Below are 15,034 nucleotides of genomic sequence, written 5' to 3'. Positions count from 1 at the left end.
TTGTTGTTCAAGGTTTGAAAGTTTGCTATCAATTTACAGTCAATTAACATTGTTGTGACATAAAAAAAAATACATTGCTAAAAGCCGCTATCAAGTAGTTTACATCATAGTATAGAAATATATAAATATTTGCAAATTTTGTACAATAAATTATCAATGGTAAAAAATAAGATTGAATGAAAAATTGACCCATTTGTCTTGTTTGTTATATTGTGAGAAAATAAATTATATAAGTCAATCAAGTGTTTATAGAAGATTAATGATTTGGCTGATTAAAACAAAGTTTGGGGATTTTCGGACATTAATTAATTTTGTCCAAATATTATGCTGATTTTGTGTAGGAAATAAGCAATAAATCTATTGTGGAAAAAATGTTATATTAAAATTGTTTATATCGCACATCGTTTGTTGTTGACAACTTAATTTTTGAGCCGGCTAAACTCTGAAAGCGTTTGACGAGTCCTTGCTATTGCCCGATTTCTCATTCACATTAAATGGCCTCACAACACAGCGAATCGATGTAGTTCCATTAGATTGTCTCTAATTTCAAGGAGTTCATTGATCGGATGAAGTTCAGTTATGTCAATCCCATTTGCTATGAACAATATACGATGTAATATGTCAAATTTATGAAGTGTAATTGTGCAATACTCGAATAAAGCCACATATTTTCTTCCGCGGTAACTTATTAAGCATAAACACGCATAACGATTCTTAGGGATTTGGTATTACATATGCGCATAATAAATTGAAATAATAACAAATTCTTGCTTATTTAATAAGTCGAACTGGTTGGATTCATGAATCTTGTTACATATATAGCAAAAAATAATTTCAAGAAAGGAAGAAATACATTTGTGAAAGACAAAAATGTGGGAAACAGAATTAATTTTACAAGCATGCGTACTAAGTATAATAGTATTATATGGTAAGCTACTGGTTCCGTTTACTGAATTCAAATGAAAACTCGCTACAAAAAAGAATTTATCATATGCTGCGTAACGATGCAAACAATAACATTACTGTACATATAATAATTCAAACTGGGCATTTCAAATAAAAATGCTGTTAGAAAACCTGGGATTGTCGGATGGATAAGTCAAGATAGTAACAGTAATTCTTTATCTTCAGAGAATATTGGACAGTAATTATCAAACTTGATATGCTAACATTAACCTGACATTAACCAGGGGTCAAATTTAGCAACATTTTCTACTGGCTAAAAGTAGCTAGTGCCCTTTTTGTTCACTAGCTAAAATGAAAAGTTACCAGCTAATGTTAAACAATAATATTTAATTACTTTATTAATATTTTACTGGCCAAAACTTACTGATTAATCTCTGTAAGTAGCCAGTCACAAAAAAAAATCTATTAGCTTAAAATAGCTAGTGCCATTTTTATCCACTTATAAGCTAAGGTCAAAGCCTTCAGTGTTAACATGATGCAAGCTGCAATCATGCATTTTATCATAGTTTTGTTGAACAATAAAGTATCATTTACATGTATAAACATAAATAATAATGTTCCTTTCATGAAGAAAATTGTGTACCTGCAGAACAAACTTTATTAAAGCTCTGAAGACAATTTCTTGATATATTACTGACTAGCTGAAATTAGCTAGTACATTCCAAGCCCACTAGCTATTCTCAAAATACACTAGCATTGTCTAAATTTGAACCCTGCATTAACAATTCTCAACGATTACTCTCTTATAGTAGATTTAAACATTCCTTTAATCTTGAAAAATACTTAAATATAATTGAAGATAAAAAATTTCGAACTGCTCTTAGTAGATTTAGATTATCATAACATAATTTTGAAATAGAAAGAGGTAGATATAACAACACTGATCATAATGATATAAATTGTAAATTTTGTAATCTTAATTCTTTAGAAAATGAATATCACTTTCCTCTTGTATGTCCGTTGTATAAAGAATTATGAAGAAAATGTTTAAATCCATATTACTGTAGATGGCCCACTCTGTAAATCTGGTAATCTGATGTCTACGGAAAATAGGAAGGAATTACTTAATCTGTCAAAATTCATTTATTCTGCAAATAGACTTAGACAAGATATTGAAAGTTAGATTCATTTTTGAAGCAACATCATTTTTGAGTGCAGTGATTTTTTTTGCGTATTTTTACTGCCGAATATCGGCACTTTCCCCTCGCCAAAATAGGCCATTTTTTCCCAAAAAATCGTCAATTTTTCCCCTAAAAAAGAGATGTTTTCCCCCCTCAAACTATAAGATTTTATTTCCAAAATGTAACAGTTTATATTCGGGCGTGAGATCAGCGATATCTAACATGAAATTGGCAGAAATGGCATCAAAAACGTCCTTTTTAAGATCAAAATCGCATCAAGGTTACTGTCGCGAAAACACGTGACAAACAAAATATTGCCGATTTTCAAGAGAAATATGCACTTTAGTCGGTTTAAATATGTTCCATTATGTCATTTAATCATTTATGGTAATGAAAAATGACAATACCTCTCCTAGTTTTTGAAAAATAGGAGATCAAAATCGCCGCGATTGTACCGATTTTCGGATAGTCAAAATTTCGGACGTTATCAAATTTCAATGGCATGAAGTGAAAATTGATCAATACAATTATTACAAGTTGTATTGGTGTCTTAATTTATTTTATCACCCAAAAATTTCAAGATTTTAAATCCAAAAGTGGTTTTGAAAAAATATAAACTCTTCAAACAACATTCAGTAAGGAAATGTACAGATTTATATCACTTAGTATGGAAATTAAACATATTTCTATTTTTCCCAATTTGGGGAATTATCGCGCTTATTTTCCCAATTCAGCGGGCACAGGCACCTTTATTTTTTCCAAAAAAAATCACTGGAGTGACGAGTATAATTTTTTTTTTTTTTTTTTTTTGATTTCCATAAGATCAGTCAAGGTTTAGATTAATTAAAGTTTAATACACTACAGGTTAGCCAGTTAATCCATTTATATTTTAACACACTTATTCCTGTCAATCAAAAGGTGTTGATTAAATCACAACACCTATGAAGAGTTTAAAATATTGACTATTTCTGTCAATCAAAAGGTGTTGATTGAGCACAACACCTATGAAGAGTTTAAAATATTGACCTACAATGAAATGAATGACCTTCAAATTGTAATATTAGTTTATTTATTTATTTCAGTCTCATCAGCATACATAAATAACATCACTGTACATACATGTATTATATATAATAACATTAAACATATCAAATGCTGCCGCTCAATACTGAGTTACTTGAGACTATATATCTTGTTAAATATATAAAAATATATCATAAAAATAAATTCAATGTCATAATTTGCACTTATAATACCCATATTACATGTTATCACAATTGGGCTATCATTATTATACTAAAGGATAAACATATACCCTCTAATTCTAACCCCTAGTTAATATTTACATCTACTATTGTAATCTAAATCTACTCATATATTTCATTATTATATTACATAATTAAAACTTGAATTCATTTGAATAACATAGAAAAAAAATCATCATTAAGAAGTCTCAACAAACTGACATTTAAAAAGATCAATTGATTAAGTTGACTACATGTATGTTACCCTAAATTCAGTGTATATTTCATAGAATTTAAATTATGGTCCGTAAAGTAACAAATTATCTTCATAAATGCCCTAACAACCTATACAAAATATATATAAAAAAGATTTTAAATATCAAATAAAAAATATTTCACGATATTTTCACTATATTAAAAATTGGGGGTGAAAAGTCTAGGGTTTGTAAAATTGGGGGTGAAAAGTCTTGGGAGGAAATGTCTTGGGGGTGAAATGTCTCGGGGAGGAAAAGTCTTGGGGGTGAAACGTCTGGAATTCCCCACTTAGTGATCCGGAACTGACCAATCAACGGTAATCGCTAATATTGTACATGGTCTTTATATCAGTTAATCTCGTCAGTCCCCCTGACCCTTTTATACCGGAAGACGGGATTTATCCTATAATGCCGATATGGTCAATCGCCACGACTGTCATGAAGATAACCTGTGATTATTTTACACTACTGAGGGCCCAATAGGACCTTGGCAGGTTTTCTCCACCAGTTTAACTTTATAAAATATTTAATACTGCCACATGGAAAAGATGACAACTTGATGGGATCGTTGGTCATAGTGCTTCGTTTCGTTTTCACTTCAAAATACCCCACCCACAATTTCTTCAGGGGAAAAACTGGATACATTACTACCTGGCGCCGTCTTTTCCGCTTTCGCTCAAGCTTGAAGCTTTGTTATTCATACGAAGACTTGGTATACTTATTTGTCATTCAATGTTATGCTACCGACACTGAAAAATACAGGATTTGATTCGGAAAACCCAAAACTATCAGGCTAGCGACATCTTGCGGAAGTATATAATTTTTTGAAATCCCATAATTCCCAAGAAAAATGTCAGCTTCCATGCGGTAACGTCAAACTTTTTTTTAACTGTTCTTTTTTGGCATATTTAAATGCGAATAACTTTTCATCATTTTTTATATGTTTATATTTCTAAAATTTAGTTTGTTGTACTTCATAAAATACATTTAAATATTGTAGTTAACAAAAGTGTACACTATTTGTAGATAATTTGGACAAATTTTCTGTCCGAAATTATTTCCTCATTTTTTTTTAACAATTTTATAGGGATAGGACATGATTTTATGTTATAATTCCTGCAGAATTCTTTTGCAAATAACCTGCAAATCGATAATGCACGAGTTGAGTTTAGACAAGCTTACTGTCGCTGAGCGGCTGTTTTTTAATTTCTGACTTCTACAGCATTCTTAGAAAGAGACATTTTTAGCTCATCTGATTTTTTGAAAAGAAATGAATCACTTGATCGGCGTCGGCGTTGGCATTGCCTGGTTAAGTTTTATGTTTAGGTCAGCTTTTCTCCTAAACTATCAAAGGTATTGCTTTGAAACTTGGAACACTTGTTCACCATCATTAGCTGACCCTGTACACCAAGAAACATAACTCCATCCTGCTTTTTGCAAGAATTATGGCCCCTTTTGGACTTATAAAATATCAGATTTCTTGGTTAAGTTTTATGTTTAGGTCAGGGTTTTTTCCTAAACTATCAAAGATATTGCTTTGAAACTTGCAACTGTTGTTCACCATCATAAGCTGACCCTGTGCAGCAAGGAACATAACTCCATTCTGTTTTTTGCAAGAATTATGGCCCCTTTTGGACTTAGAAAATCTGATTTCTTGGTTAAGTTTTATGTTTAGGTCAGCTTTTCTCCTAAAGTATCCAACGTATTGTTTTGAAACTTGCAATGTTCACTTGTTCACCATCATTAGCTGACCCTGTACAACAAGAAATATAACTCCATCATGCTTTTTGCAAGATTTATGGCCCCTTTTGGACTTAGAAAATATCAGATTTCTTGGTTTTAAGTTTTATGTTTAGGTCAACTTTTTCTCTTAAACTATCAAAGGTATTGCTTTGAAACTTGCAACACTTGTTCACCATCATAAGCTGACCCTGTACAGCAAGAAACATAACTCCATCCTGCTTTTTTGCAATAATTATTGCCCCTTTTGGACTTAGAAAATCAGTTTTCTTGGTTGAGTATTATGTTTAACCCTTACCATGCTAAATTTCTATAATGGACTGGTCCATCTTCCAATTTGGACAGTACCATTTATCATTTGAAGGGGTGTTTACTAAAAATTTACTCAGCTTTTCTCATAAACTATCAAAGCTATTGCTTTAAAACTTGCAACAGTTTTTCACCATCATAAGCGGACGTTGTACATCAAGAAACATAACTCTATCCTGCTTTTTGCAAGAATGATGGCCCTTTTTTAGACTTAGAAAATCATGGGTAGGACAATATTTCTGTTATACAAAAAAAGCGTCTTAGGATCGACTACCGGAAGTGAAATGTGTGGGGTTCACTTTCTTCGATAGGTCCCTTTTTCACAAATTAACCATTTCCATCAGGTTCTTTACCATCAATTTCATGAAAAATAGGGACATAGAGACATCTTACACAGAGTGAGGGTAATTTTTGACTTTTCTCAAACTGTTTTCGGCTTTTTCCTTGCTCCACTGTCGCTTTGTCATCTATTTTCGCGACTTACGAAATTTACCTCTTTTTGCCTTTGTGGCAGTAAACATGTGTAGAATCACTCTGTGTATGGTGGGGATTCTATCCTTATCTCTATATATTATGAGTGCTGAGCTGTCATATCAGATTGGAGGAGGTGCCTTCAGAAAGTTGGGTTCCATTAAGCTAAACAACATCTGTTGCTCTGGGATTAGCCCATATTTACTGTCAAAATTTGCTCAGAAATTTAGTACATATATAAGAACAGATAATGGTATTCCTGCTTTAGATTTTGCTTTTGCTTTGTCCTCTGGACTGCTTAACTTGAAAAAATTCAGAAAGAGGCTCCTCAATCAAAATAGACTCACACTCATGTACATCTGCCTCATATTAATAATGATGGCTTTTGACACTGAAACCAACCCAGGACCAAACAGCACAGTTACAAATTGATCAGATCTTTGCGGTATTTGTACTAAAGTAGTAGGTTGGCATCCAGACCGTGGTATTTATTGTGAGGAATGTAGTACATGGTGTCATGCACAGTGCCAGGGCATGAGTTCACATATGTATAATTTTTACAGTGATCACTCAGATGAATTTTGGGAGTGTCATAAATGTGGGATACCAAATTTTGCATCATCACTTTTTGAAAACTCGTCAAATGCCGACTCAAATAATTCCATCTCAGACGTCATTTCAGATCTGTCATGTTTAAAATCCCCAACAACCACAATCCAACATTCCCTTCATAGTAGTACTCCAACTGGAAAATCATCACACCCAGTAACATCGATTCAAACAAACAGAGCTCCTAAACAGATTCGAAGGAAACAAAATATCCAACATCTCAAAATCATTATTGCAAACTGCCAGTCTGTAAAAAGTAAAAAATTGGGTTTTCTTGCAATGCTAACAACTGTTAAGCCTGATATTGTGCTTGGTACCGCCAACACTCGAACATGTTGACAATTAACGCGAAGTGTCAAAGACGTAAACGCGGCGCTGATTGGCTTAACACAATAGACTCTTGTGTATCGGATAATTTGATTCGCTTTCACACTTCTCGGGATAATCTCGCAAGTACCTGAGGTAGGCGGAGCTTAAATTATGCTGCCGGTGTAATGAAGTATTTCGACCCCCATAGAATAATGATCCCCCGGTCATTATTCTATAGAAAAAGTGACCCCCCGGTCATAGTATTATGACCTCCAGATCATAGTACTATGACTCCCCCACGTGAAGTAAACTGAACCTCACGAAGAATATTGACTTCCATAAAAAAACGACCCCCGGTCATTTGGTCAAATTGAGTGATAACTCATGTATCTAAGTCCTAATTGCTGCATTTTATGCCACCACTCGGGGGAGGGGGGCATATAGATTTGCTCTTGTCCGTTCGTCCATCCTTCCGTTTGACCATTAGCTACATACCATCACTTGACACAGAAATCAGAGCATTCCGCAACGGGAAAAGGGATTCTATTTCTAGACGCTGTATCTTGGTGTATACATTTTTTTCAGGAAAATAACAATTCACAATACGTTCACAAAACACACCAGTGTCAATAATCCCTGCAAACTTCGGTATGAAGTAATCCTTCAGAAGAAAACTGCACAAGAAACTGCTAGCATAGAACTTAGTATTAATAGAAGTTGCAATACTTAGCAGTGGCAGTAAAGTACGGTAGCGGCAACAATAGAAAGTAGTAGTAGTAGTAGTAGTGGCAGTGGTAGTGGCAGTTGCAGTAGTAGTAGCAGCAGCAGCAGAGGAATAAGTGACAGCAACAACAGCAGCAGGAGAAGAAGAGGTAGATGTACAAGACGTATTAGTGGAAGCAGGTATAGTAGTATCAGTAGTATTGGCAATGGAGGGTATTAGAGTTGTAGATCTAGTAAAATTGTCCGTTAGGTTTGGTGGGGATCACTTTTTAATAGATATTATCGTGGGAAGTCTTTTTAGGAGCCGGTGTTTTACACGGAAAGAGTAACTTTTTTAAATACAATAATGTCCGGGAATCGATATTGTATGAGAGTTCGAATGTAGTAATTTCGGCAGTGAGTATTTTACATGGAAGGAGTCACTTTTTCTAAAGAATAATAACCGGGGTCGTTATTCTATGAGATTCGAAGGGAGTCATCTTTAGGGAGTCAGTATTTTACTTGGAGGGGTCAGTTTTTCTATAGAATAATGACTGGGGGTTGTTATTCTATAGAGTTTTCAAAGGGAGTCAGTTTTTTATAAGGGGAGTCAATATTTTACAGGAAAGGAGTCACATTTTCTATAGAATAATGACCGGGGGAGTCGTTATTCTATGGGGGTCGAAATACTTCATTACACCGGCGTGAGTTTGTGTATTCGACACTCATTATGACACGGTGCAAATTGTCAACAGTCTGGGTAGCAGTAATTAGCGAGTGCGGAAATCAAAGAAAATCGGGCGACTTGCATTTCGCTTTGAGGTTAGATTTGAGCAAAGTTTGAAGTTCTAGAGCGCCTATTTCGCTCAAGTCGCCCAGTCGCGAGAGCCCTGAGTACCGAATCATGGCTGAAGCCACACAAAAAAAATTCTGAAGTCTTTCCACCCGATTATAAAGTCTACAGAAAAAATCGCAAACGTCGTATGGGAGGTGGGGTTTTCATTCTTGTTTCAAATAAGCTTACCAGTAATTTTCTACCGGAACTTCAGTCAGACTCGGAGATCATCTGGGCTCAGATCAAACAGGAAAGTAAACAAGATCTTTATGTTTGTAGTGCCTACAGACCAGACAAGGACCTTAGTTGCATAGATGAAATAATTCATACCACCTTGCTTATTGACAGTTGTAACAACACCATCATAGTTGGGGGAGATTTTAATCTTGGAAATGTTAATTGGCAATCTCTTACAGTTGATACTGGTGCTACCCATGCAGATGAAAGTAACAAACTCCTTGACTTAGCAGACTCCTTTGGCTTTCAGCAGTTGATTCATGAGCCAACTAGAACTACATGTACAGACACTACTCAAAATACCTTAGACCTTTTATTTATAAATAATGCAACTTTAGTTGACAATATCAAAGTCATTTCTGGCTTTAGTGACCACTGTATCCCTTTCATTGATATAACAGCTACCCCCCGAATAAATTACAAAGAAAAAAGAAAGATGCTTTTATTTGATAAAGCTGATTGGGCTGGTTTTAAATCAGAGTTAGTAAATTTTGGAAAAGAACTAAATAAAATGTCTGATAAACTAAATGTCCAGGAGTTTTGGGATAACTTCACGTCTAAACTTGAGAGTTTGACAGATAATTATGTACCATCTAAAAATGTAAATGGGAAACACCACTTGGCTTGGATAAACACTGAAATAAAAAAGTTGCTTAAAAAAAGGGATAGACTGTATGCCAAGTTCAAAAAGTCAAAAGGAAAGTACCTTGATAAACTTAAGAAACTGAAAGCACTTATACAAAAGAAAGCAAGAAAAGCCTACTGGAATTGCATTAACAACATTGTATGTGATCCTACTGAACAAAAACATGGAACTACCAAAAATATTTGGAGTTTCATTAAAAGCCTTAAGAAAGACTCCTGTGGTGTTACACCCCTTAGAGAACATGGCATACTAAAGTCAGTTCTCGTGATAAGGCAAATATATTAAACCATCAGTTTTCCTCTGTTTTTACCAAACCAGATGATTCTGTACTCCCAGACCTCGGAAACAGTCCTTACCCTGACATGAAAAATATTTCCGTTTCTGAAAATGGCATCTCTAAACTTAGTAAACTACTTTAAGGACTAAATCCCCATAAAGCAGCTGGCCCAGATGCCATAAAACCTAGAATTCTTAAAGAATGTGCTGATGAAATACTCAAATAGCACCAATTTTCATTCTCATTTTCAATAAGTCCTTACAGTCCAGACTCATACCATCTGATTGGAATCAGGCAAATGTCACCCCTGTCTTTAAAAAGGGGGAGAAGTTCAAACCTAGTAACTACATGTATAGGCCAGTGTCACTGACATGCATTGCATGCAAAATACTTGAACACATTGTAGTTAGTAACACCCTTGATCATCTGGATGCAAATGATATTATAGTTGACAATCAGCATGGCTTTCGAGCACGTAGATCATGTGAGACCCAACTTGTGGGCTTTGTTCATGATCTTGTCAAGTCTGTAAAGGAAGGCCAGGTTGATGTTGCTATAATGGATTTTAGTAAAGCTTTTGATGTAGTAGACCTTACAAGACTCCTCCACAAGCTTAAATTTTATGGTATCAGAGGCAATGCTCATCACTGGATAAAAGCCTTTCTCAGTAATAGAATGCAGAAAGTAGTTGTTGATGGTGCTATGTCGTCTGTAGCCACAGTTGATTCTGGCATCCCCCAGGGTTCCGTTTTAGGGCCTCTTCTATTTCTTCTCTACATAAACGACCTCCCTGCCAGTGTTCGTTCGGATGTGAGACTGTTTACTGATGACTGTATCATCTATAGAGTAATACGCTCAGCTGTGAACTCACAGACCCTTCAAGCAGATTTGGACAGGCTGGCAGGGTGGGAGAGGAAATGGAGGATGGCCTTCAACGTAGACAAATGCCACATCATGCACATTACCCCACCTAGATCTAAACCAGTCATGACTGATTACTTTCTACACAACCAACCCTTGTCTGAGGTCAAACAAGCTACCTGTCTCAGTGTGGAACTTTCATCTAATCTCTCTTGGCCTCCACACATTAGCAAAATAACAAACAAGGCCAGTCAAAACCTTGGGTTCTTAAAACGAAATCAACATTCTGCCAAACCTGAAACTAAAGCAGCAGCCTACAAATCAATAGTCAGACATTCTTTGGAATACTGTGCTTCTGTTTGGGACCCTTATCAATTAAATGACAAGCAGAAATAAGAAAATGTAAAAAGAGGGTCGCTAGGTTTGTTACCAACAACTATTCAAAGTCGCCGGGTACTGTGACACAATTACTACAGCAATTACAATGGGAGTCCTTAGAGCGCAGAAGACAGAAAATCCGTCTTAGCCTCTTCCATAAAATACATTATGGGCTTGTTGACATAATACCTTTACAATATATGGATCCACTATTGAGAACATCCGGACATCACCATCAGCTAGCATATCATATACCACACTCATCAGTTGACTACATAAAGTACTCATTTTTCCCTAGGACAATAGTTGAATGGAACACACTGCCGGTGCACTTAGTCAGTGCTGACTCAAACGCTGTGTTTAAGTCGGGACTGACTGGGTTACCACACATCCCCTAGACAGTACATATATGCTTTTATCTTTTAACAGTACTAACTCTCTTGTTTCTTCACCATGTACATAGTAGATTATGCAATGTATAGGCTTTAAGGGCTTGAGTAGGTTTTTGCACTATTTTTTATCACATTGTCAATGTCCTCCTGGGTGGATTGAGTAGCTTGGGAGGCTTGATAATCTTTTACTTTACTAACCCCCATGCATGGCCATTATAGTCCAAAAGGACTGCTTGCCATTATCAAAGATGATGATGATGATGAAATCAGATGAGTGTCAGCACCCGCAAGGCGGTGCTCTTGTTGTTGTTTACTCGGCTGCAGAAATTGATATTTTAAATTAACACCGCTTTAAAATACACTACCATGCCATCAATATTAATTCCCAAGTATTTGATTTACGCATGCATTGATTGTATCAGGAAGGTCTAATACGGGGAGTAGAAACTCCGTATAAATCAATACATTTATCTGTACTATGCTGGTGTCCATACCTGTAAATATCGACCAGTCGTTAGCGATCGATATTTTGTTTTCGCCACTATCGATTAGCGCGTAATTAGCATATTACCTCATGTTAATCATGGAGCTATAACACTTATTGTTCAAAGGGTTTACCAGTCACATGTTAAGTGGCGATAATTAGATGATCAGAGATTGATCTAAAGGGATTCTGAAGCAAAAACAGCATGCGACTGCATGTGGTGATATGCTTAATTATTATGAATTAACTCGAGCTCACTTCCCTGAAGAAATATTTTACCATGTAACTTCAAACCTTTATCAAAGGGCCGATTTTTGTTGGATTTGAATAAAAAAAATAGAAAATAACAGAAAGCTGACACTTTGCTTAATCTTGTAGAGCCATAATATAATTATTGTTTATAATGTCAGATTTCTACATACAGAAACAAACATTCTTCTTGAACGTAGGGAATGTTTCAAACGAAATTGTTGTTTAAACTCCAAAAATTAGTTAAATAAATTTAATCTTAAAACTGATGTTTGAAAAATACAATGTATTTAAATTAAAATAACAATATTTTTTTTAAAAAAGGCCGACAACGAAGTTACATTTAGTATTCCGAACTTTTAGATAAAACTGCAGAAAATCATCTAGGTTTAACACGCATTTAAATGGTGAAGAACAGAGCAATATCATAAACAAATATTTTCAGGCAACAGTTTACAGTTTTGACTTGCTATTTTCATTAAAATATGTCCTAATTTTTTTATTCTAAATACTCTGAATCAACAAGGCAAATATCATGTAAAAAACGACATCTTTCTCTCTGGGTAAGACAAGTCTAGATTTAGCCATTTTCACAGGGCGAAAAGTAACATTAATGTAGATATTTTCCATTTAAAAACAGATGCAGGCAATAATTTCATGGCAGAACTTTTGTTTTCAACAAAAAATTCAACAAATGCTTTCCCAGATTTTCACTGAAAGGACGAGTTAAACTGTAAGGCGTAAGTGTTTGAGTAATAGCAGAATAACCTACGGCATACGCTTCGATTGGACGACAGCATCAGATAAGATAAATGCCTGTTTCCAGTCCCCGTATCAGTTGTTCCAGGTTTAACTTAGGTTTTTAGAGTACCATTCAATGCGTGTGTACGTTCAATGTTAGAGAATTAATACGACCATGCTCTGTTACATAAAGCATCCAGAGGATTCAGATTTTGTTTACGCTAGTAAAAAGTCATTGCGTGCGTTTCTGTTATTAAATATACGTTTTTATACGCTTAAAAAATTATCAGACATGTGTATATGCATTATTTCAAAGCGTAATTTACACTAATACACATCTTATCTGGAGCCCTGTTGCATGTAATCAATTTTGGCACAATTTAAAATGAAGTTGGTCATAAGAAATTGACGAATCTGTTCAGTTGCCAGTAAAACAATTTAAGCCATTAATACTGTATGTATTTTCCATATCCAGCAAGTAGTAGCAAGGCTATTTCAATGAAAAATACTTGCAAAACTTGCAAAATTACAACCACTACTGGCAAAAATCGACAAAAATCATACCAAAAACTGTAGGGTATTTCAGAAAACACAAATTCGTATAAGTCAGTACTGTGTCAGGGAAGTTAGAAAGGTGCAATTACTCGATTAAATTTCTTCTACTTCAAATAGTCTTTTCTGAAATGAGATGCAGATTCAGCTAAAACACGGAAGTTTCAACACAGAATTATTGGTAGGTTTAAAAGATAGCTTGTGTTTGACACTGTAAGGATCAAATAGATCAACATTGTTTCCTGACAAAACTGCTATGTTTCGGAAAAACTTAATTAATGCAAGAAAGATGCTTGTCCAATAACTCTGAATTGTATTTTGACCAAATTATGCCAGGGCCCCCTATTTGGACTTGGAAAAATACAGGTTAAGGTTTTGCATGGAAATTACTATCTTAAGATAATGCAGATACTTGGTTGAAACTTCACACAGATGTAGGGTGCAGCTGAACAAGATCATAGCATCAGGGCCCATAACTCTTACGTGAATTTAGAAAATCCATTTTACTGAGAATACTGACAAGCCTTCGAATAGTCAAGCGTGTTGTTATGAGACAGCTCTTTCTTTGCATACCAGATGGGGATTTCCAGTATTTTTACCGGTGCTGGTAATTAAATCCATCTTAAACCCCTGGGTGTTAGATGACTCTTGTGCTGTAAATAACGTATTACGAACTACATATTTGTAGAAGATTTATGCAGTAAATTATATATCATTTCATAAAACGGAATAAAAATCAAATACCTTGACAGCTCCTCTTTGTTCCTGATAGTATATTTCTCGATTCCAAAAAGGTTATTTTATCAAAAAATTGTAATGTTGCTCTGCAGCTGATAAAACAAAACTGGAACTAAGCTTTGCCATTTGTCTTTGAAACGTTATGACATCTTTCCTGTTTACAGACATTGGTTTCCCGCGCTTTGTTTAAATGCGCTGCTATATAAGAAATACAGTCGAATACCATTACCTCGATATTCAAGGGACTGTAAAAATAGCATCGACGTATCTGAAGTTCGACGTAACGATATCGACTGTCTGGGACTACTTTGTACCTGTGTCGATATTGTCATTATATCCACGTTTTTCAGAGGGTTTGAAAGGGGAAAGAAATAATATAAAACGTAAATACGATTTTAATTTTATTGACAAATAAAACATCTTAATTAAATAGTACATACATGTACATACATACAACTTTTTAATTTTTCAAAATATACGTGTAAACATTAGCATTTTTATTCCTTTGCTAAACAAGTCTGAATGCAGCGGTAATGTTCCTAGTTTAGTAGTCATTTTGACTGTGCTTTGATAACGAAAATTTGCCTGTTAAATATGCATATTGTTACTCAATCCTAAATGGCAGATTTTTACTCTGTCAAACAGAAAATTATTTCATCCAAATAAGTTGTTATATTAAAAAACAGCTTGCTTGCTTGCACGCTTTTTTTTTATAAGACTAATTATTTGGAATTAAATGCAAACTTTATGACATTTAAATTGGATTAAAATAACAAACAAAATAAACACACAAACTAGCTTGATTATGATTAATACATCGCCGAACAACAATAGGTTTATTTTCACACCTTACAAATAACATGGATATTTTTTGACAAGCTGTAATATCGACAAAACCAGGTGTAAAAAGCAGTACAGG

At 34.7% G+C, this 15,034-nt stretch overlaps 2 protein-coding genes across 3 annotated transcripts in view; one reads left to right on the top strand and one right to left on the bottom strand.

The window, feature by feature from the left end:
- The window catches only part of LOC123556774 (ubiquitin-protein ligase E3A-like), a 60,724-nt gene extending 56,328 nt beyond the window's left edge, over positions 1 to 4,396 (bottom strand). For both annotated transcript variants that reach the window (XM_045347745.2, XM_045347746.2), the window contains exon 1: positions 4,237 to 4,396. In XM_045347745.2, the coding sequence (XP_045203680.2) occupies positions 4,237 to 4,286 (50 nt within the window). In that variant the 5' untranslated portion in view covers positions 4,287 to 4,396. The remainder of the gene's footprint in view (positions 1 to 4,236) is intronic.
- LOC123558259 (NF-X1-type zinc finger protein NFXL1-like) overlaps positions 4,373 to 15,034 on the top strand; it is a 43,784-nt gene continuing 33,122 nt past the window's right edge. Inside the window, exon 1 of the mRNA XM_053542960.1 lies at positions 4,373 to 4,452. The gene's annotated coding sequence lies outside the window, so the exon portion shown is untranslated. The remainder of the gene's footprint in view (positions 4,453 to 15,034) is intronic.

The sequence above is a fragment of the Mercenaria mercenaria genome, chromosome 5 (assembly GCF_021730395.1).
Source record: "Mercenaria mercenaria strain notata chromosome 5, MADL_Memer_1, whole genome shotgun sequence".
Classification (NCBI taxonomy): domain Eukaryota; kingdom Metazoa; phylum Mollusca; class Bivalvia; order Venerida; family Veneridae; genus Mercenaria; species Mercenaria mercenaria.
Note: the sequence above shows the minus strand (reverse complement) of the source record. Positions and strands in the feature narration are given on the sequence as shown.